This window comes from Camelus dromedarius, chromosome 4 (genome assembly GCF_036321535.1).
Source record: "Camelus dromedarius isolate mCamDro1 chromosome 4, mCamDro1.pat, whole genome shotgun sequence".
Taxonomy (NCBI): Eukaryota; Metazoa; Chordata; class Mammalia; order Artiodactyla; family Camelidae; genus Camelus; species Camelus dromedarius.
Window position 1 is genome coordinate 71664642 of NC_087439.1, and position 20280 is coordinate 71684921.

Consider the following 20280-nt stretch of genomic DNA (forward strand, 5'->3'; position numbering starts at 1 on the left):
TACTAAAGCTCAAATTCCTCAATAGTAAAATGAAGAAAATAATAGTAATTACCTGATAGAGTTGTAGGAATGACTACTGAGGTAATTGGTAAAATATTTAGTACTATGCTCAGTCAATGCCCGTTGCTGTTTATGTAGGGACACTTTGAGGAAATCGGCACAGGGTGGACTCAATGATCTACCCACAGCCAGCAGGTTGGGATGGCTGTGTGCATGTGCGTCTGGCAGATGGCTCCTGAGTCCTCTTTCCTGGGCTGGGAGGCACGGTCATGAAATGCTGGAAAGCAGCAGCGGGTAATGAGATCACGTGTTTTCTAAATGAATGACAGACTGTCTCTATGTTTGCATAGGAAACAAGGCAAGTGACATTATCATGACCTGGGTTAGTTTTTGTGTTTGATTTTGTTGAAGAATGGGATAGATTAGGTAGGGTAGAGGGAGGGAATACTTGTAACCGTTCGGTGAAATCAGTCAGTTCTTTCACATTTAGCCATTAGTTTTTGAAGCATGATAAATTATCCTACTTCAGGGCTGCCAAATTATCAAATTACATAACAGATGGGGAAATTTTTTTTTTATAAAGTTAAAATTACTACATATACAAGAGGTATTTGTGTGATTTATTTTTATCATCTTACACTCTGATTAGTTTATATCTTATCGTGTGATCTTACAATTTGATTAGACACAGATTAGGTTATAAATTTACCTAAGTGGTCTAAAAAGCAGGAAATAGAAAAATCACCTTTTAGGAAAATAAACAATAATTCCATACCATCTCAGTGAACCGATCCGCACAGGCCATTCGAACCCATTCTGGGGTTGCTGGGCTCTTCACTGTGAAGTCCTCAGCTATGTCTCTTTCTCTACGTGCTGCAGCCACAGCATCAGTGATGGCAAAGAACACAGAGGACCCCAGGAACATCCCCGACTCCCCCAGCCCCTGCAAGAAAGCACATTTCTTTTAGAAGCTTCTATACTAGACCACAAGCCACTGTAGATCAGGGTCAGGCCTTGTTCACTATTGTGTCCCCAACTCCTAGAAGAGTGTTTTGCACACAATAATTCTCAACAATTGTTTGTTGACTGACTCACTGACTGAATGAAGCTTGAGTACTCAAAAATCCCAGTATCACCTGAACTACCCATTTTTAAAATCTTGTCTGAGTTAAATCTTTGTTCTATAGGGAAGATGTGTGTGTGTGTGTGTGTGTGTGTGTGTGTGTGTGTGTGTGTGTGTGTGTGTGGTGAGGGGACGATACCCTATTTAAAAAAGCACATTCAATGCATAGAACTGGCCAAACCTCAGGAGCAGAGAGAAAAATGCCTCCTTATGACACCAGGGTCAGAGGAGGCAAGGTCTCTAGAAGAAAGAAAGAGTACAGACTTTGGTACCAGATGAGGAGTTGCTATCCTACAGCTGTAAGGAATAGTTAGGTAATGTAAACAAATGGCATGGGCAGGAGTAGGGCAATAAGGAGTAGTGGGGACTCTGGTGTAGTAGAGATGACCCCATGGCCTGCCTTAAGGGGCAGCTGTTCTTCGGCTGTAGCTAATTGTTGCCTTCCAAGAATGTAGCCCAAAGGACTAGATCCTCCAATTTTTCATGATAATTTAGATATTCATATTTTAATGTAAGATTCCCTGACTTTTAAAAAAAAATTTTTATTGAGTTATAGTCATTTTACAATGTCAAATTCGTGTAGAGCACAATTTTTCAGTTATACATGAACATATGTATATTCATTGTCATATTTTTTTCGCTGTGAGTTACCACAAGATCTTGTATATATTTCCCTGTGCTATACAGTATAATCTTGTTTGTCTATTCTACATTTTGAAATCCCAGTCTGTCCCTTCTCACCCCCAAGATTCCCTGACTTTTGAAAACACTGTAGCCCACAGAAAACAAATCTGTGGGCTGGCTTCTGCTGATGTACGCCTAATTTGCAACCCCTGAGCTGGAGAGAGATGGAGTCTATATCCTGACCCTTACTCCCTGTGTTTCTCTGCTTGAGATCATGTCTCTAAGCCTCTGTTCTCTTATCAGTTCTGGCAATGATCCCTACCTTATAGAATGTCGTGAAGTTCAGGAAGTGCAAACGCTCCTGGGGCAGCACCTGGTACCTGGTAGGTCCCTGTTATTACTACATAGTATGCTCCATGGGGCACCTGCAAACCCATGGTTTTCCTGAGGGTCACAACCGTGAGGACTCATGGGCCTGCTCTGATACTCTTGGTAGCCTGAAAGCTGCCTCTGAGCTTCCTTTTTGCCTTTTCCACTTTGAGTGACTTCTAGCCCAATAAGAATCCAAAGATGCTAAGGATTGCTTGTCCTTTCAAATCTGCCCCCTGTCCCTCGCCTACCACATGCCCAGAGGAGGTTTCTGGGCTGAAAATGAGATCCAGTTTGGAAATGGTAAGATTCCAGCAGATATTTATCAACTCATTTTTAAAAAAAGTATCAATTTCCTACCCCTAGTAAGAAGTCACCCAAAAGATTTTAAAGAAAATTTTAACAATCCATATCAAACCTATATGAGGTTCTTACCACGAGTGTAGTTTTCACATAATCTGCTTTCAGCAATACAAACAAATGCTGGTCTATATCTTAATTTGCGATTTCACTGCCTTAGCGATTACTAAGGGTTGCTGTCTTTGTTTCCTGTCACTACTGACATTTGGGGACAGATAGTTCTTTCTTGTAGGGGGCTGTCTTGTGCACTGAAGGCTGTTTAGCAGCATCCCTGGCCTCTAACCACTAGTAGTAACATTTTCCTCCAGTTGTGACAAGCACAAATGTCTCCAGACATTGTGAAATATTCCTTGGCCGGCAAAACTGACCCCTCCCACGCCCTCCTCTGTAGTTGAGAAACACTGCTTTAGATCCATTTCTGAGTATGGCTGAGAACTGTGAGCCCTCAGAGGTGAGTGGTTTGCCTAACATCTTAGAGAGTTGGTGGGGCTGGGCAGGAATGCAGGTCTTCCAAGCCTTGTCCAGGATTCTCTCCGTGCTGTCACTGCTTCCTAAAGATTTCAGTCGCATCATGCCTTCAATCCCATTTAATAATTTAGTCTTAAGGTTCTTCAGTGAGAGTGTCTTAAGTGAAAGTGTTATTTTATCAAATCAAAGCTACCTGCTGAATTCTAGAGTTTTCGGTGTAAAATCCTGGGTCCCAGAATTGCCTTGGGGGTAGGGATCATTTATCTTCTCTGAATTGCACTTTTCTGTAGGTGATTCGGTTCCAAAGTTTAACAATCTATTGTAATTGGGTCCTGGTAATGGTTGACCTTTATTTTTCATTTTGTCTACTGATGTTCACTTACCATGATACCTGATCCATCGTGTTGCACAGTAGTAGGTTTTGATGCTTACCTTGGATGAATAGATGGTTAGTGGGCTTTGTGATGACGGCAACAAGGAGACATTAAATTCTTCTGGGACATCGGTGATGGTTGGAATTTTGTACTCATCTGGGCCCCGAGAGTACAGGACACCTTCGGGGGAATATTTCAGCTCTTCAGTGGTGTAAAGGCCCATTCCCTGAATAAACGCACCTTCAATCTGAAGGGGGAAAATGTCAAGCTCTGTGATATCGTGTGCTTTTTAGAAGGCCTTTACCTACCTGGCAGTGACTTTCAGAAAGTGACATCCGTCTAGGTGGGACAGCACCTACCTGCCCAATGTCAATGGCCGGATTTAGACTGCAACACGCATCCATGACGATGTCCGTTCTGACTTTCTGCCAAAAATGAAAATTACCTGACCATAAAAACTTGAATCAGAAATATTATTTTAAGGTTTATTCAAATGGCCCCAGTTTATTCCAGAACTCCTGCTAGTTAATTAGCACTGCACTGAACCCCGTTAGGGGTGGTAAGCTAAGTTCTTCAAATTTAGTGCCAGGACTGTTGATGACCCCAGACGATCTTTTGCATTCATGGTTTTGATTTCTTGTAAGTGACTCCAAAGTCCATGGCACGATGGTGTGTTTGAGTGTCACTTAGTAAATAATTGAGCCTGATTGTTCACCTGATTTTCAACCTGGATTTGCTGTTCTGATATAATTTTGAGCTCATCTAGCCCTCATAATGGTTCACTGGAGGTAGTATTATTGTTGTTTTACTGAGGAAATTATGTAGCCACAGTGGCATGTATAAATTTGGGGATTTACAAGATCTTGGGTGTATTAAGGGCGAATATTGATACCAGTTTACTTCCTTCCCTGAGAAGCATCACACTTATCAATCTGTCCCTTCTGTTGTGTCACAGGCCATGTGCATGCAGGTTGTGAAGGAGCCACAGAAAGCCTTAGTGCCTGTGGTCTATCGCAGGAATGTCTCTGGGCTTCCCTTCTGCCCCCATGTCCAGTGCTTGTTCTGATAACATTGTCATTCCCTGTGTAGGACTAATACCTGGGCTCTTCCTTTCTTTCTAGCCCTTTGGATGAGAAATTCTCTTTTGACTCACACAGCCTACTATGGGCATTAGGAGTCGCCCATCCATTTTCAACTTGGATAGGGCAGGAGATTAGACACAACTCAGTGGGCTTTCAATTTACTTCCATCTTGAAACCTGATATATTGGACAATAGGAAGAGATGGCTGTACACTAACTGAATCTTCAGATATTTTAGTTCACCCGCCACAAATAGCCATCAGCATGAGGCCTGTCATTTAATTTTTCTGGTTCCTCTTTGATTAAAAGAAGTTTTACCTCTTCAAGAAAAAAACAATTTCAAGGGACCAAAGTGATACTGAAATGACTGAACCTTAAGCTATAATAAGGAAGGAAGAGGGAAGACTAAACCTTAACTTTTCTTGTACCCCAATTATGGAAGATTCCAGTGAGGTGCTCTTCAAGGATTTATACCAAGATCCTCAGGTGAAATTGCTAGATAAAATACGTATGTCCCAAATATTGCACGGAGCATATTTATACCTGAAAATTATTTGTTATTTATCTGAAATTCAAATTTAACGAGGAGTCCTATTATTTTACTTGCTAAATCTGGCAACACCACCTTTAGGGTGGAGGATCAGGCAACCAGCTGATTTCTAAAAACAGCTTCCCACACAGTCTGGAGCCTTGAATGGGGTAGAGGGGTGCCAAGACACTGACCCTTGGCTTTGAGGCAGCCTGGGGCAGGACCTCCAAGTTGGTCACCTGCCACCATGGCTTCCTTGTTTGCAACAGTCTGTTATGCAAATATTATCATTGTCTATGTGTGCCATGATGTGGAAAACACTCAGAAACACAGTTTTAAAATAATCATGTGAGTAATCTGTGGTCCTAATTTCATGAGTTTGCTTCTTCATGATGATTTAGAATGAAAATGGAGACATAATATTAACGTGTCCTAAGGATAAACTGGAATGCTCTCCAGATATCCCTTCATTTACTGTATGTTTTCTTATTTATATAATATTTAAGTGGTGGACAAGGTAACCAACAACGGGTCAATAAAAGATATTTTGATAAAATTTATCAGTCAATATTTGCAAAGTCCTTTCTATTTTACATGAATCGACCACTTCTATTTTGGGGCAAGATTGTTCAAGATGCTGTTGGAATAATTTGTGTATGGAATGCAGATGTGTCGTTGGACCACCCTGTAAAATTCCTTACACTTTGGATTATACTATATTCTACTTAAGGTTTCTGTAATCTGTCTGTTTCCAGAATGGAACCTAGGGTTCATCCTTTATGGTGGAAGTTATTAGCTTTTGGTTAAATATGACTCCTGGTCTCCAATAGGTGGTTTCATGGATGCTTAGTTAAATAGCAAAGACAAAAATTAATTTAACTACCTGCCCTTCCCTCCCCTCCAACTTATTTCTTTAGGACCAGGGTATCCTTGGAATAATTGACTTTCAGAATGTATTACATTGCTATATGCTTTCAAAATGCTTACTCAAAACAATTTACTAAATTACCTAGTCTGATAGGTATATTGACCTTCCTTTAGGAATATAACTCTTTTTTGGGGAGAAAAGAAACTTTGGAAAATAATTTTGTCTGAAATGGAATTAAAAGTGTAATGCATTTTCGGCTGTCATAAGCAACTCCTTCTTGACTACTTCTTTTTAAGTGGAAATTCAGGCTAAAGCAGGATCTCTAGACAATCCCACAGAATTGAAAGAATCTTGTTCTTATTGTACAAGTATTACATAATGAAATTGGGCTATTAATGTAAACACAATTTTGCTGTTGTTTTAACTTGTCAGGAGGACAGTTATGTTTGACTTACCTTGTAAGCTCCTGTCAGGCAGTCAATTTCAACCTCAGAACAGGCTGCTCCATAGACATAGTAGGGAAAAGGGTCTCCTTCCCCCTTCTCCCAGTCCATGAAGGCCTTGTAGCCCCTGATGGAAGAAATAGAGGCTTTTAGCTTGGCATGAGGGTGCAAATTATGTTGATTTGTTTTAAATGTTACCAAAGTTTTAAGGATAGCATTTCATCTGATTGATATCCATTGCAGCTGCCTTTTAAGCTCATTTAAGCTGCTACCTGCATTTATAGTCTAGCTAGTTATAGCAACACTGATATTTGCCTGCATTTTAAGGAGGATACTTTGGTGCTGCAGTTAGGATGCCAACAAGAGAGAAGCCAACAGACTCTTTTGGTCTGGACTTCACGTGGTGTCTTGGGGGTATAAGGTTTAAGCTCTAGATCTGCACGTTGAAATCCTCAATCGATTTTTTGTTAGGGTTCCCAGAAGGACCCCTTAGATTGTGCAAACCAAACTCATAGGGGACTGATGGTAATTCAGAGCTGGTGGAAAAGGGCCAGTAATTCCACGCATTTATTAGTGAAGATGGACTTTACTAGACGGCAGATTTGACCTCTTCTTGGATAACTGAACTCAGGAATTTGGAACTCATTATGTACAGGACACTGGGCTGGCCATTATCTCCTTTCTTCTGAAGATTTGCTTTACTCTTTGTGTATGTGTATGTGTGTGTATAGTTCAGTGAATTGTTGCATTAGACCGTAAAACTAATGTCATATGCTTCCTGCATTCTATTAATATGCATCTACTGGGGCCCCCACTGCCAGGGGAGGCTGCACCACACAAATGATAACTAGTGATGGCCATCTGATCCCTCCCAGCAAGGAACTTCAAAACAGAGAGGTTTTATGGTAAAGGGAGGGAGATTTGAAAAACTGAGTTGCAAGTTTTCTTTCTATTTCTATTGATATTCTATTTCTATTGATAATCTTATTACTCACAATAAAGAATAGTTAATAATCATTAGATATTGTAAATCATGTTGGGTTTTTTAAATGGGGATATTTTTATTATTTAATCTTTCTTTGGACATAGCTCAAAGGCTTAGGTTAAGTCATAGAACCTGAAGGGATCTTAGGGATCACATAATAAAAACTTGTACAAATGAGGGAACTGAGGCTCAGGGTGATGGGATCGCCTCATATTTTCTAAGCCAAGTCAAGATATTATTGTAATTTTTACCTGAAGTATCCAGTGGCTGAAAGACTGATTCTTTGTTCAAAAGCAGCTTCTATCTGCAGAATGGGCATATTTAATCAGAATAAAATAAACATACCATCTGATACGTGAAAATGAAAGTAATTTATATATCAAAATTGACATATGACAATTGTTGCTGGTGTTACATTACCAATAATCGAACCCATCCTAATATTTTCTTCTCCTCAGCTGGTACACTAACAATTACCTTTTGATTGAGTTCATAAATCGAAATTAAGTAAATAAAATAGAATCTTGCTACATATCCATGATGTGGGAGCTAATTCACAAGGTATTTGGAGCTTTATTTTTAAGTGTTAGAACTCTGGTAAGTATGTGTGCAAGTATGAGATAATTTTTCTAATGAAATAAGATATAGGACATAGCAAAGTTGGACTAAACAAGTCATTTCCCTTGAGACACACTGAATAGCAATTAGGCCTTTTAGTTTTCTTCCTTTCTACTCAAAACCTCAATTTTTGTGTGTGTGTTTGTGGCTTAGGAAAGCTCAGTCTTTTCCTTTTCTTTCTTGTTAAGGCAGAAAGGGTAAGGCCTCTGGTAATTCTTCATCCACTTCTGTTCCCTCTCAGTGATGCTGTTCCCTGTGCTCTCTCTCCACTCATACCTGAGATACATCATGGAGCAGCCATCTCAACCTGGTGATCCTGCCCTTTCACAGAAACCCTATGCAGGGTGGCTGTGCCCTGCCATGGCACTCTCAGCACTGGTTTGGATCGTTTTCTCATTTGAAGCAACAGACAGAGTGGTACACTTACCCAGTCTTCCCAGGTACCTTCTGGATTTTTCTTAATGATGGGCTCCAGGCGTTTCAGAAGAATCTGACAAGCAATCTTGAGGGAGTAAAGAAGTGAATCCTCATTAGAGAAGAGCCCAGTGGTTAGGATTTGTGTGGAAGACTATTAGTTGATAATTGATTGGGTCAGTGAATGCTTATGGGTTGCTTGATACTGACACACTGGGAACTCAGAGGCGACACCAACACAGCCCTGACCTTGAGAAGAGTATCAGTTACAGAGGGCGTTTCCCATTCTGTGTTCACTTCCTGTGAAAATATGGGCTCAGCTGAATTTCTATTCTCAGATCCTCTTGCTAAGAATATTCATATTCTTAATTACTTCTCTTTTTCTCCATTTTTGGATTTACACCTTCTTTTGTATTTTCCAGCCATCAATAGAAATGGAACAAAACATCCCATTTTCATTCAACTTTGTGCTGTCCAATTTGGAACAATGACATGCCAGGACCCCTCTGTTCAACACTTAATCCTTTTGCTTGTTCATCCATCCACCATCAAACTACTGCAGTGAAGGCCTTGGCTTTGGGTGTGAAGTAGAAAATAATTAAAAAATTTTGGGGGTAATACCCTAGATCCACAACATTTCTGATCCTTAATACAGACACTTAAAACCCTAGAAGATGGATTAATGCCTAGTCTGGGCTGACAATCCCCATACACACTGAGCTTGTGTTTGATTCTACCTAAAATTGGATTTCTTGAATTTGAGGTTCCCCACACATTGGTTCTGAGTAAAAAATGTCTCTGTTTTATGAGCCTCTAAGAGGTGTCCCCCCTGCAAAGATAAGATGGATTAGAAAATGGTTCCTATTGAGCATAAATGCAATGTCCTGGGAGTGAGGGAGTATGTCCCCACAATGTCTCAGTGGAAAAAGTGGACAGTTTATAACAGAAACATGACAAATAGATACTGATTGCTTCAAAAGTACATGCAGTCAGATCTTTGAATTAAGGCATATGAAGTCATGGTTCTATTCTGAAGAAATGAAAATTTAGCAGCTTTTTAAAAACATCAGTTAGAGAATAAGTACCAAGAAAAAAGATGAGTACTCTGGTAGAACTCCACTGATGCAGACACTTTAATTGCACCATATCTACTTGGCTGGGGTTCTGCCTGCTTACCTGCCTGCAAGAACTTGTTTGTGTTATGGGAAACTTGCACAGTTTGCATTACTTGGTACCTAAATTTCTTCTTTCTGTGTCTCCCAGGGACAAAGACTGCCTGTTCACCAAAATTCAGTCTCCCTTCCTTCCATAGTATCTGGGCCTATGGTTTCCCACTGTTCTACATTTTTTTCCAGTTTGCCCTGCAGTTGGATGTGGCCTGAGGCTGGTCCTGCTGACGGATGATGACGGGAGGTGACCTGCATCCCTCCCAGGTCTGGCTGCCATGCTCTTTCCCTTCTCTGGCTCACTGACACGATGATGCTCAGGACAACCTTGAAAGCCACACGTTGAAGATGGAGGAATCGCTATCAACCTGGGTGCTCTGACGACAGAACATGTCCTCTGGACTGTTATGTGTGCAAGAAAGAACTTTTGTTGCGTTCAAGCCATTATATTCTGGGTCTATTTGTCACCCCAGTTTAGCCTATTCCAACAGACATACTCTTCTGACCATTTGGTTATCCCAGGCCTATGTTCAGTGACACAGATGACTTCTCTGAAGCCAACCACTGTGTCTGAATCCAGCAAAGAAAACCAGAGATGTAGAGAAAGCAGCCAGGGAAGGACAACCAGGAGGAGGCACCTGCACGGCTCTGCCATTGACGTCTGAGCCAACGGAGGCTGCTGTGGCAATTGTGTTAGGCACCGTGGCTGTACTGGTTTCACAGATGTGCATGTAGGACATGGGTATTTTTAATTCACGGCTGGCCACCTATGGAAAAAGAAACAATTTCAAGTCTGGTAAGGACTTCTGTGAAGATTTGAGTCATTATTTTTCTTAGTTAAGAAATGACTATTTTTAAAATTATATCCACAGTATCCTTTAAAACTTAAGATAGTGTGTCATAATTATCAAAACCACTTTTTAGTAGGGCCTCACGCTGATTTTTCAAGTGTTTTCTTGGTAATATTTCACAGTAGTTCTTCCATTCAAATTGATTGCGTTTAGGATGTTAAGGATTTCCTTTTTCTATAAATTTACAGGTGTAGAGAGTAGGCCAAGTTGAGATTACTCGGTGGTAGTGGCAGGAAGAGAGACAGAAATTAGATGGACTGACTCAGAGTTTGGTCTTAAATCTGTTGGTGTCGGTATCTGACGATCTTGGAGTGACACTGAGGGCCTGTCTTCTTTCTTGCCCTCATTCCCACCTTAACTTGAGCTCCCTCCTTTCTTCTATTTGTTCCCACTTGCTTGTACTCCTTTAGTAAGTGTTGTTCATTTTTTTCTTTTCTGCTTTTTTCCTTCCAGTTTCTCTAGCAGACTTATGCGGAAATTAAGATATTTGATAAGGAAGAAATGAAAAAGAAAGAAAGGGAGGGGAGGAAAGAAAAGAAAAAAAGCGTAATTTTTGCTGCTGATGTCTTTTGGTTTTTGCAGAGACACTTTCTGTAGGTGTCTGCAGGTATGTACCTGTTCCCAAATGCCAGTCTTCAGATGAATGCTGTTCAGTGATCAAGTTTCCCCAGAAAGATGCAAAATGAAAAAAAAAAAAAGGGACAATTTGAATAGTTCTTGGTGATGACGATCCAAAAGGAATTTATTGGCCCACCTAACTGGGAAGGATGGAGGAGCTAGTGTTATGTATGTCTGTATCTAGGGGCTTTTGTGGTCTCACAGCCTCTCACATTTGCTTCATTCTGCAATGGCCATGTCATTTCCAATGGTAGACAGGCTTCATCCATGGCACAGAATTGCCTCTGACAACTTGTAGCCTATAGCATAGTAGCTAAACAACCACAAAGGGAAAATAGTTCCTTTCTCCTAGCATCTACGTATCAGTCCCAGGAAAGGATGCTGACTGGCCTTGGTTGGCCGTGGTCTTCTTCCTGGACCAATCCCCACGCAGTGGGGTTCAGGAACCATCACTGGCCAGACTGAGGTCCTATGCCTGTACCTGTGGCAGGTGTTGGGGCAAGAAGGGAGATGAGGTTAAAAGGTATCAGAGTTGAAGAGTTCTTCAGAACTATATGGAGTGTGGAAGGTGTATTCCAAAGGAGCTGAGAGACTGGATAGTCAAAAGCTGTAGATGTGCACTGTAACAACTTAGTAAATTAGTCCTAAAGTTAAATTTACTCAATTTAAAGGATTATTCTTTTTCCTCCCGGGATTATCTCTTCCTGCTTTGAGTATATATATATGTGTGTGTTAAAATAGCCTTTAAAAATCATAGGATGATGACAGTTGATGAAATTCTCATCACTGCTTGTCAGAACAATACATTAGCACCCTAATATTCTTGTCCATACTTTAAAAATTACACATATTGTTCTCAGAAATAATAAAGTTGAGAAACTCCCGCTCTAGGTAAGCCTGTACAGAGCACCCACCGCGATGCTCCGGGCGGGGGTGGGGGCCCATCAGTGATGTTTTCACTAACAGCCTCCCCCATCCATAAACCCTGGCCAGGCTCTGGGAGGATCTGCACATGTGTGGGATTTCCACCACCTTAGCTATTCTGTTTGACATGTAAGAAGTTTTTCAACTAAATCATCAAGTTCTTAGGGTTTGAATACAGGGAGTCATCATCTACTGTAAAATTAGTGCCAGATGTTTATCACGTCATCAGTGGATAGAGAGGTGAGTTTTGTTTCTCTCACCTGCAGCATTTTGGTGTGAATACCTTGTCCCAGTTCGTTGCCTCCATGTGTGACCAACACAGACCCGTCGGTGTAGATATGAACAAGCGCGGCTGCCTAGGGAAACCCCCCGAAAGGCACAGCTTAGTGCAAGTCAGCATTTGGGGAGGGTCAGCATCAGAAATGAGGTCATGAAACACGAATCTCACGGAGCGGGGAGTGTCGGAGACACAAGCTTTCCTGGTAGGATTCTGAAGTTCAGCTCTGTTTTGCGCTAAAGTCGCCTGTAGAGAACGTTCCTACTTAGGAACCTGGCTTTAGGAGCAGCCCCTTTGGATGCCTCAGGAGCTATGAGTATTGGTTCCAACTATCTGAAAGTCACTCCCCTGCTTTAACTCTCTGGCTGACCGCTCAGCCAGCTCCTTAGACATTTGTAAGTACTTGCACGTGTTTTGTGCCAATCTGTGCTCAGCTGCAGATCTGTAAAACTGAGTAAGACGTGGTTCTTCCTCAAATAGCTCACAGTGTAGTAGGGGACCGGCCGGAGCACCAGGCGTTATTGTGTGGAATGTTTTGGGAGGCAGTGGATGTGGCAGAAGGGGTCTGGGGAGAACAGATCCAGCTGCTTCTGTGGAGCCCGGGGAGGGGTTCCCCCGAACAACAACTGAAAGGGATCATGTAGGGGAGAAGGGTCCACCACTGAGCAAGGTGGACAAAAACTCCCTATTGTCTGGAATGGAAAGCTGGCTCCTTGCTACAATACAAGGCCTTCTGGGATTTGGTATCTTGAACATTCCCAGATTCATCCCTGTCTTTTCCCTCCTGGCTCCCGAGTCTGGCCTTAGGACTGCTCCTTCCTGACCTGTGCTCTTGCCTGTGCTGCTCCCCGGCCTTCAGACCCACACCCCCTGGTCTCTGTTCTGGGGAAACTTCCCCCGCACACTTCTCATTCCCCTCTGGCAAGGATCAACGCCACTTTCTCAGCCCTTCCTCCCGCAGGGTGTCCTCGGTGGAACAGTGTCCTCTCCCACACCCCATGTACATGTCCACCTGGAACCTCAGAATGTAACCGTATTGGGAAATGGAGTCTTTGCAGGTATAATTAGTTAAGATGAGATCATACTGGATTAGGGCAGGCCCTAAATTCATTGACTAGTGTCCTTGAAAGAAGGTCCTATGAACACGGAGGCAAGAGATTGGAGTTCTGTGGCCACAAGTCAAGGAACACCAGGAGCCCCCAGAAGCTGAAAGAGGCAAGAAGGGGTTCTTCCCTGGAGACTTCGGAAGCAACATGGCCTTGCCGACACCTGGGTTTTGAACTTCTAGCCTCCAGAACTGCAAGAAAATACATCTGTTGTTTCCAGCCACCAGGCTTGTGGTACTTTGTTACACAGTCACAGGAAACAAATGCTAGGGTGACCAGTTCTCCCATGAGAGTGTCCCAGGGGAAGGGCACCTGGTCGTGTTCATCTGTGAGTCCTGCAGAGAACTTTGAGCAGGTCTGAATCACAGAGACACTAAATAAATATTTGGTAGATTGGACGAATGGAAATGTGGTAGTTTCCTTTCCAGGAGGAGGAGGAATTAGAACGCTAGTCTATTTGTGTCCCGGAGGTTCAGGATGGCCGGGAGGAGCTCGGGGCCATCAAGGCTTGAAGGTGCTAATAATAGTACTTATTTACTGTGGGCCTTTTCACTCCCTCTGAGGACACTGCCTCTCATCCCTAATTTAGAGAGTAGCTGTTCCAGCTTTGTGAGTCATCAGCTGACCTGGAATAACACACTTCAACTCCCAACTTGGGTGTGCCAGTTTCAAACTCTGTGGGGAAGCTGGAGGCCTTTCAGATGGAGACAAAGTCGGTGCTTGATTTAAAGAAATCTGGTTTTTTTTGGTGGCAAGATGAGAAGTTGGCTCCCATGGGTGATGGCAGAGAGTAGGCTATGGTTTAGGTGAAGGGCAGTCACACAGGTGAGGGGAGATGTGGTATAATAAAAAAATGAACGTGACACAAGAATATATTGTATAACACGGAGAATATAGCCAATATTTTATCATAACTATACATGGGGTAGAACCTTCAAAAATTGTGAATCACTATATTGTACACCTGTAACTTATATAATATTGTATAGCAGTTCTACTTCCATAAAAACATTTAAAAAAAAAAAAACCCAAACCAAACCAAACCGAAAAAAAAAAAAAAGTGGTGTTTGGCCCTGGTTCTTGACACAGAACTCCGAAAATTCTTGGAATTTACTGTCTTCTGTATGCTAATGGAATCATTCATGGGGGGAGCCTAGATAACTTTAGAATGGGAGCTCATTTCCAGAAAAACCAAACACATGGTCAGAGGGTTCCATCTTTCAGCCGTTATCTCCCAGGCTCCAGGAGGGGAGAGCAACTAGAGACTGAGTTCAACGACCAATGGTCAATGATCCCATCAACCAGCCTGTGTAAAGAAGCCTATAGCCCCCTCTCCAAATGATGGGGTTCTGGGAGCTTCTCGGTTGGTGAACACATCCACAGGCTGGAGGGTGGCATGCCTGATGGAGAGGGCGTGCAAGCTCAGTTCCCCTTCCCCCAGACCTTGCCTTATGCATCTCTCCTGTTTGGCTGTTCTTGGGTTGGATCCTTAACAATAAACCAGTAATAGTTGTAAGTAAAGTGCTTTCCTGAGTTCTGTGAGTTGTTCTTTCGTATGATCAAACCTGAGGGTGGGTAGTGGAAACCCCTGAATTTGGATTTGGCTGGGCAGAACTGTGGGTAGTCTGGGCACCCCACGTGGACCAGCATCTGAAGTGGGGACCATCTTGTGGGACTGAGCTCTTGATCTGTGGGGTCTGCGCTAACCCTGGGGAGTTAGTGTCAGAACTGAATTGAGCTGTTGGACCCTAGTTGGTATTGGTGAATTGGTGGAGAAGACATGACATTTGGTGTCAGAGAAAAAAACCACACTGGCAGCTACCTAGGATCTCTTACATCCCAGATGTTGATTCAGTCCAGACTTGTATACATGACAGTTAACCTCCTCATGCCTCTTTATAAAATGAGCACACTGGACCAGAACAGGAGTGTGACCCAGGAGTCCAGAAAGTCCTACCCACCAGAGGAGCCACAGCCCTGAGAGGTGTCTGAGATCTCCTGGGGAAGGGCTTAGGGCTGCCCTGGATAGTACACAGTGTACCAGGAAACCTGCCAGATCCTACATGCAGTGTCTCATTGAATCATCATCAATCTGAGGAGAAAGGATTATTATTCTCATTTTATAATTGGAGAAGCTGTGGCTCAGAGAGGTTGAATAACTTGCTTAATATCACACAGCTAGTAAGTGGCAGAGCCAAGGATTGCTCAGGTCCATCTGGCTCCAGTTGATTAGGGATTTGGGGCAACTGCTTTGTACCCTAAGAAGAATGTCCCTAGGCAGGACAGCTTTTGTGTGAGGGGTGTGTGTGTGTGTGTGTGTGTGTACCTACTGGCTGTCAGTAGCTGGGTATAAGTAGAAGAATGGTTTCAGTGTTAGACACACAAGGGAGATCTAATGCATTTTTAAGTTTAGATTTAGATTTAGATCTAATGCGTGTAAGATTTTCCAGTTGCTGACTTTCTGCTTTTGGTGACAGTAATGGGGAGGCACCAGCCTCTCCCAGTTTTCTGACGGCTTTCCTGCCTATGAGCCACTGGGATGGCTGAGAAACTCCTCTGTACCAGTCCTTGTGCTGTTTGATGTGCTCATCCCAGTCACCCCTCCTCCTCCCTTCTGGGTAGGGCCTCTGAATGACTGGCCTCTTCTTTCACAGATCTGCCTGGGAGGATTTTTGGACCCCACCCCAATACCATTCCCCCCGCAGAACTGACACAGATTCCTGGGAGGGGCGGCTGCGAGAGCAGCCAGCCAGTCAGGGCAAATGGAACAACTTTTTAAATCTCAGACTCAGGTGTACAGAGGAGTGCTGTGGGTCTGGGGCAGAGACCAGGAGAAGCCCATTTCCACACAAGCCATGAGGCCCCTGAGCTCGGAAAGGACAGCACAACAGGCCTTGTGGGCTCTCCTCCCCTCATGGAGCAGCAGGGTTTTAGTGGGGGCAGCGCTCCCTCCTGGCCGTTCTGCCGTGGTGGGGCTCATGCTCACTCATGCTGCTTTCTGCCACCAAGGCATTCTCTACTGCACTGGGTTGAAAGTGCTTGCAGGTGGGGGTGGGCTCAGGGGAGTTCTGTACGTTTCTCCCAGGTGCGGGGGTGGGGGTGGGGGTGGGGGGGAGATGGGCTCAGTGCCCTGGGAGACGTGACACTCTTCCCAAGTCAGCCCAAGCTGACTGGGCCCCGAGCGGGTCTGACACCAGGGTCACTTACCCACGGAGGAGACTTACCTGATGATAGCTTGTTGCAGCAAAGCCGACTGAGAACTTCATGGGGATCATAGCAATGCCTCTCTTTTTCCAATAATTCTGCTTATTGAACTCTGCCACCTGCATCCTTCTGCTATGAAAGGAAGACTTGCCCAGACATTCATTCCAACATCTTATCAGGGTCTCAGGGCTGAACGCTTGCTTGTAGATAGTCTTATCAACTGTTCTGTACATGTTTTTCTCCCTAACCTGAATGGGTGGGAAATTGAGTCAATACTTAATGATAAGACAGAAACTGACTACAAAATAGAGATTTGAAAAGCCTCTCCACCAACGCATAAACTTCAGTGGGAAGAAGACAGGGTTTATTTTTTTTTTTTTTCTTTGAACAGCATGTGCTTTTGCAGAAATAATGAGGGTTATTTCTCATCTCTTCTTCAATGCAGCACTCGAGGTCTCTCCCTCCTGGAAGTAGAGGGTAGAGGTAGTGACTGATCTGTGAAGGGCAGGTGGATGGAGGGGCCTAAGGAGGCAGATTCTCCCTTTTTTCCCTAAGGTTCAGAGGGTGGAGCAGAGTTTGTAAATAATATATTAAAGTAAGGATTTATTGTTATAACTGAAGACTTGTTCCTCTAGAGAGGAAGAGCATTGTAGCTGATGACAAATAACAGATCTCCAAGCCTTCCAATTGCCTTAGGAGTGTGCAGTCAAATCTTTTAAAAAATGTACTTCAATATAGGTTGTGTCTTATGTCCTAGAAACTTGCAACACCTGACAAAGAAGAAAGAGAGCTCACTGATACAAGCTCAAGGTTTTTCATTATCCCCACTCTGATGACAACAAGAGAATTATGATTATCAGCAGTTACACTGGAATAAAACTATCCAGTGTATGAAAAGAAATATTCTCATGAATGCTAACTAATTTAGTTCTTGCAGGAACTCTGTGCAGTGAGTCACACTGTCTTCATTTTGTAGATTAAAAAAAAAACAGCCAAAAAAAGGCTGCCTTGGATTGTTTGGGTGTTCCACTGGCCCAGATTACCTTTTCATTCTTTGTACTATTATTCTTCAAGGTGCATCTTCAGTGCCACCTTTTCCAGAAAGTTCTGCCTGACTCTCCTCCCCTGCGCTAATGGGATGTCCTCCATCTTTGTACCCATAGAACATTTTATGTGACTTCTCTTAGGGTAACCATTGTCTTCTTTGCTCAATATTTAGGTGTTCATTTGTCTATAGGAAGTACCCTGACCATCACAAATCACAGACCTGGTAGTCCTCCTTGTTAAATTTAAGGACAAAGGGGTTCAAAATCATGGAGAGTCTTTGCTGGAGCAGAGGGTCTATGCTGGGGAAACGGGATAGAAGTGGAAAAGTAGGCTGGAATCTGCTTGGAATGTGTGAGGAGTGAAAGGGTGTATCAACAATGATCTCAGTTACCAGTGGCTGCCTCTCCGGTCTGGCATATTGTACCTTCTGTGTAACTTCTAGGAGCTTGCAGAAAATAATAGTTTTGGACGGCATTCCTTTGAAGTATCTCTCAAAAGCTTTCAAGTGCACCAGCAATTCTGCTTCTGTAAATTTATGCTACAGATACACAGTAGGGCAAAGGTATAACCTTTGTACATCTGTACCAATACCATTTTAATAGCAAAAGATGGGTAACAACCTGAATGAGTATCAATAGTGGAGTGGCTAAATAAATTACGGTACATCCAGTCATGAGAATGAATGAAGTAGATCATTCTACTGACATGGGAAGATGGCCATGGCATATTGTCATGTAGAAAAAGTAAGGTGCAGAATTATGTGTTTATTATGGTCTCATTTTGGTAAATAATCACATATGTGCACATATGCATCCTATGTCAGTGTTTATGTGTGTATGAAGATTGATGGGTGGGTAAAGAGAGAAAGGGCCAAAACAATAAACATGGACCTGTCACCAGCGGTTACCCTTAACCAGCAGGGATGGGGGATGAGAAAGGGGATGTTCACTTTTTCCTTTAATAACTACAGTGTGGTTTGAATTTTAAAAAGAGTATTTTTGTACAAATTAAAAAAAGAAAGAGAAATAGAAATCGTCACATAAGGAGGGAGACCTTTGGGGGGAGGTGAGTTCTTTTAGGTAGCTCTTAATTTATCTGGACTTCTGAGCCAGGGCTAATTTGCGTGGTTCTCCCGGGGTGTTTCCTTGGCTAGCTGGTTTCCCACCTCATCTGATTCTTCAGCAACCTTGTTTAAGACTTCAGTTATAACCTTACCTTTTCTGGCAGGAGGCCACACTTGGCTGCCACAGCTGTGATGCAGGATTCTGTTACCAGGGTTCCTTGTGGGAAGCCAAACCCGCGAAAGGCCGTGTTAGACGGTAAATTTGTCAGGCATGCACGGCCCCGGAGCCTAAGGTTGCGGATTTTATATGCATTTTCCAGCTTTAGAATAAGAAATTCTGTTACCTAAAGTAAAAGGAGATATTCATGTACATTGGACAAAACTTTTTTCTTTTCTCTAAAAGTCAAGTGTAGAGCTGAACTGCTTGTGGAACTAGGTACAAGTACTTGAAGAAACTGCTCCATGGAGACGCATCTAGAAATTCTTCCTTCTGTTCACCCACAAGGATGGTGCCAGTCTCTGATGCACATACCTGCTCGGAGTGATCCAGTGTGCAACCTCCATTAATGAAGCACTCGATGTCCAGAGCTTTGATTCGCCCGTTGTTCATGAATCCCACCTGTTACCAAATGGTGGTTTAGAATTTACCTGCTAAGTTTTAGCCACAGCCCAGCTCCACCATGGGGCAGGACTGAATACAGACCCCTCCCGTTTGCTTTGTTGTGAACCATGTCCGAATATTCCCTTGTTTTTTGGTGCTTGGCTGACAAAGGACCAAATTCTTAGGACCTGAATTTTGCTGAGTCCTTTCCTTTCAACATGTAATTTTCTGGCTTCACAGTCAATGTGGAATTCTACAGCCCTTACTTGTATATAATTGTTACCCTCTTCTTCCTTATTCTTGGAAGATTCTTCTTCACTTTTTATTGGTTTTCCTTCTAATTTAGTCTGTGGCTTTCCCCCTTGTAGAAAAGCTTCTGGAATTCCAGAGTGCGACGGAATGAACTGGAGTGCACTTCGTTTCCGGAAAGCCTCCCATTGGAGGATGGACACAGGAATGACTGCTCTGATCTTAACTGAGCTCGGAGCACTTAACTGATGAAGGATGTAACAAATGTGAGTGAGTGCCACTGTTACTACTTGGGACTCACTGAACGCAGCTTGCATTTTTCTGAAGTGGACACTCCCTTCCCACCCACCCAGACCATTTTGTCTGCACAGCCCAGAATGAAAACAAAACTTCCCACTCCCTATTGTAGTTCTACCAAAAAAGAATTGGCCCTGGTCCCTTTGCCTTTTTGAAATCAGGAATAAATACATGGCTGGAACCGTTTACCTATATGGTTATTATCATCTTCTCCAAGGGAAATGCTGGATAATAAATCAGAGAAGTTAGGAAACAGAGCAACATGTACCAATTCAGAATTTATAGTAATTTTGACAAATGCTAGGCTGAAGTTTACCTTTGACTTTTCATGAAGAAAGGATTGCTAAGCAAAATAGTACCACAAACGAGGGAGCTGAGAGATTCTCAAACAGTATGAACTTTTCAAGAATTTTGGAAGAACTTGTTCGCACATAAACATCTGATATGCTAATTTACAAATAGCTCTGAATAGCCAAGCAAAACTTTGTTAGCTAGGTTGGAATGAGGATACACACACGTACACATTATAATATTGAAAGTAAAATTATATTTATTTAAAAATAAAATTTGTTTTTTCAAAGTCTGATTATTTGTTTCTTTTAAGTTATATTTTGTACTACT

General features: G+C 42.7%; 1 protein-coding gene and 1 long non-coding RNA gene across 3 annotated transcripts in view; one reads left to right on the forward strand and one right to left on the reverse strand.

Annotated features, from left to right (window-relative positions):
- Nucleotides 1-20280, reverse strand: part of LOC105099170 (aldehyde oxidase 2) — a 70880-nt gene that overhangs the window by 11227 nt on the left and 39373 nt on the right. Inside the window, exons 24-34 of the mRNA XM_010991954.3 lie at nucleotides 19045-19131; nucleotides 18665-18856; nucleotides 16423-16650; nucleotides 12076-12171; nucleotides 10061-10189; nucleotides 8270-8344; nucleotides 7476-7528; nucleotides 6252-6366; nucleotides 3678-3743; nucleotides 3377-3565; nucleotides 776-943 (exon numbers count right to left, since the gene is read on the reverse strand). Coding sequence (XP_010990256.1) covers nucleotides 776-943; nucleotides 3377-3565; nucleotides 3678-3743; nucleotides 6252-6366; nucleotides 7476-7528; nucleotides 8270-8344; nucleotides 10061-10189; nucleotides 12076-12171; nucleotides 16423-16650; nucleotides 18665-18856; nucleotides 19045-19131 — 1398 coding nt within the window. The remainder of the gene's footprint in view (nucleotides 1-775; nucleotides 944-3376; nucleotides 3566-3677; nucleotides 3744-6251; nucleotides 6367-7475; nucleotides 7529-8269; nucleotides 8345-10060; nucleotides 10190-12075; nucleotides 12172-16422; nucleotides 16651-18664; nucleotides 18857-19044; nucleotides 19132-20280) is intronic.
- LOC116153091 (uncharacterized) lies at nucleotides 2895-20192 on the forward strand. 2 transcript variants are annotated; one of them, XR_004136818.2, is made up of 4 exons: nucleotides 2903-2927; nucleotides 8084-8282; nucleotides 9612-10218; nucleotides 19482-20192. It is a non-coding gene; the product is annotated as an uncharacterized LOC116153091 (long non-coding RNA). The 2 variants fall into 2 exon arrangements; XR_010380671.1 differs by lacking the exon at nucleotides 8084-8282 and having other exon boundaries at nucleotides 2895-2927.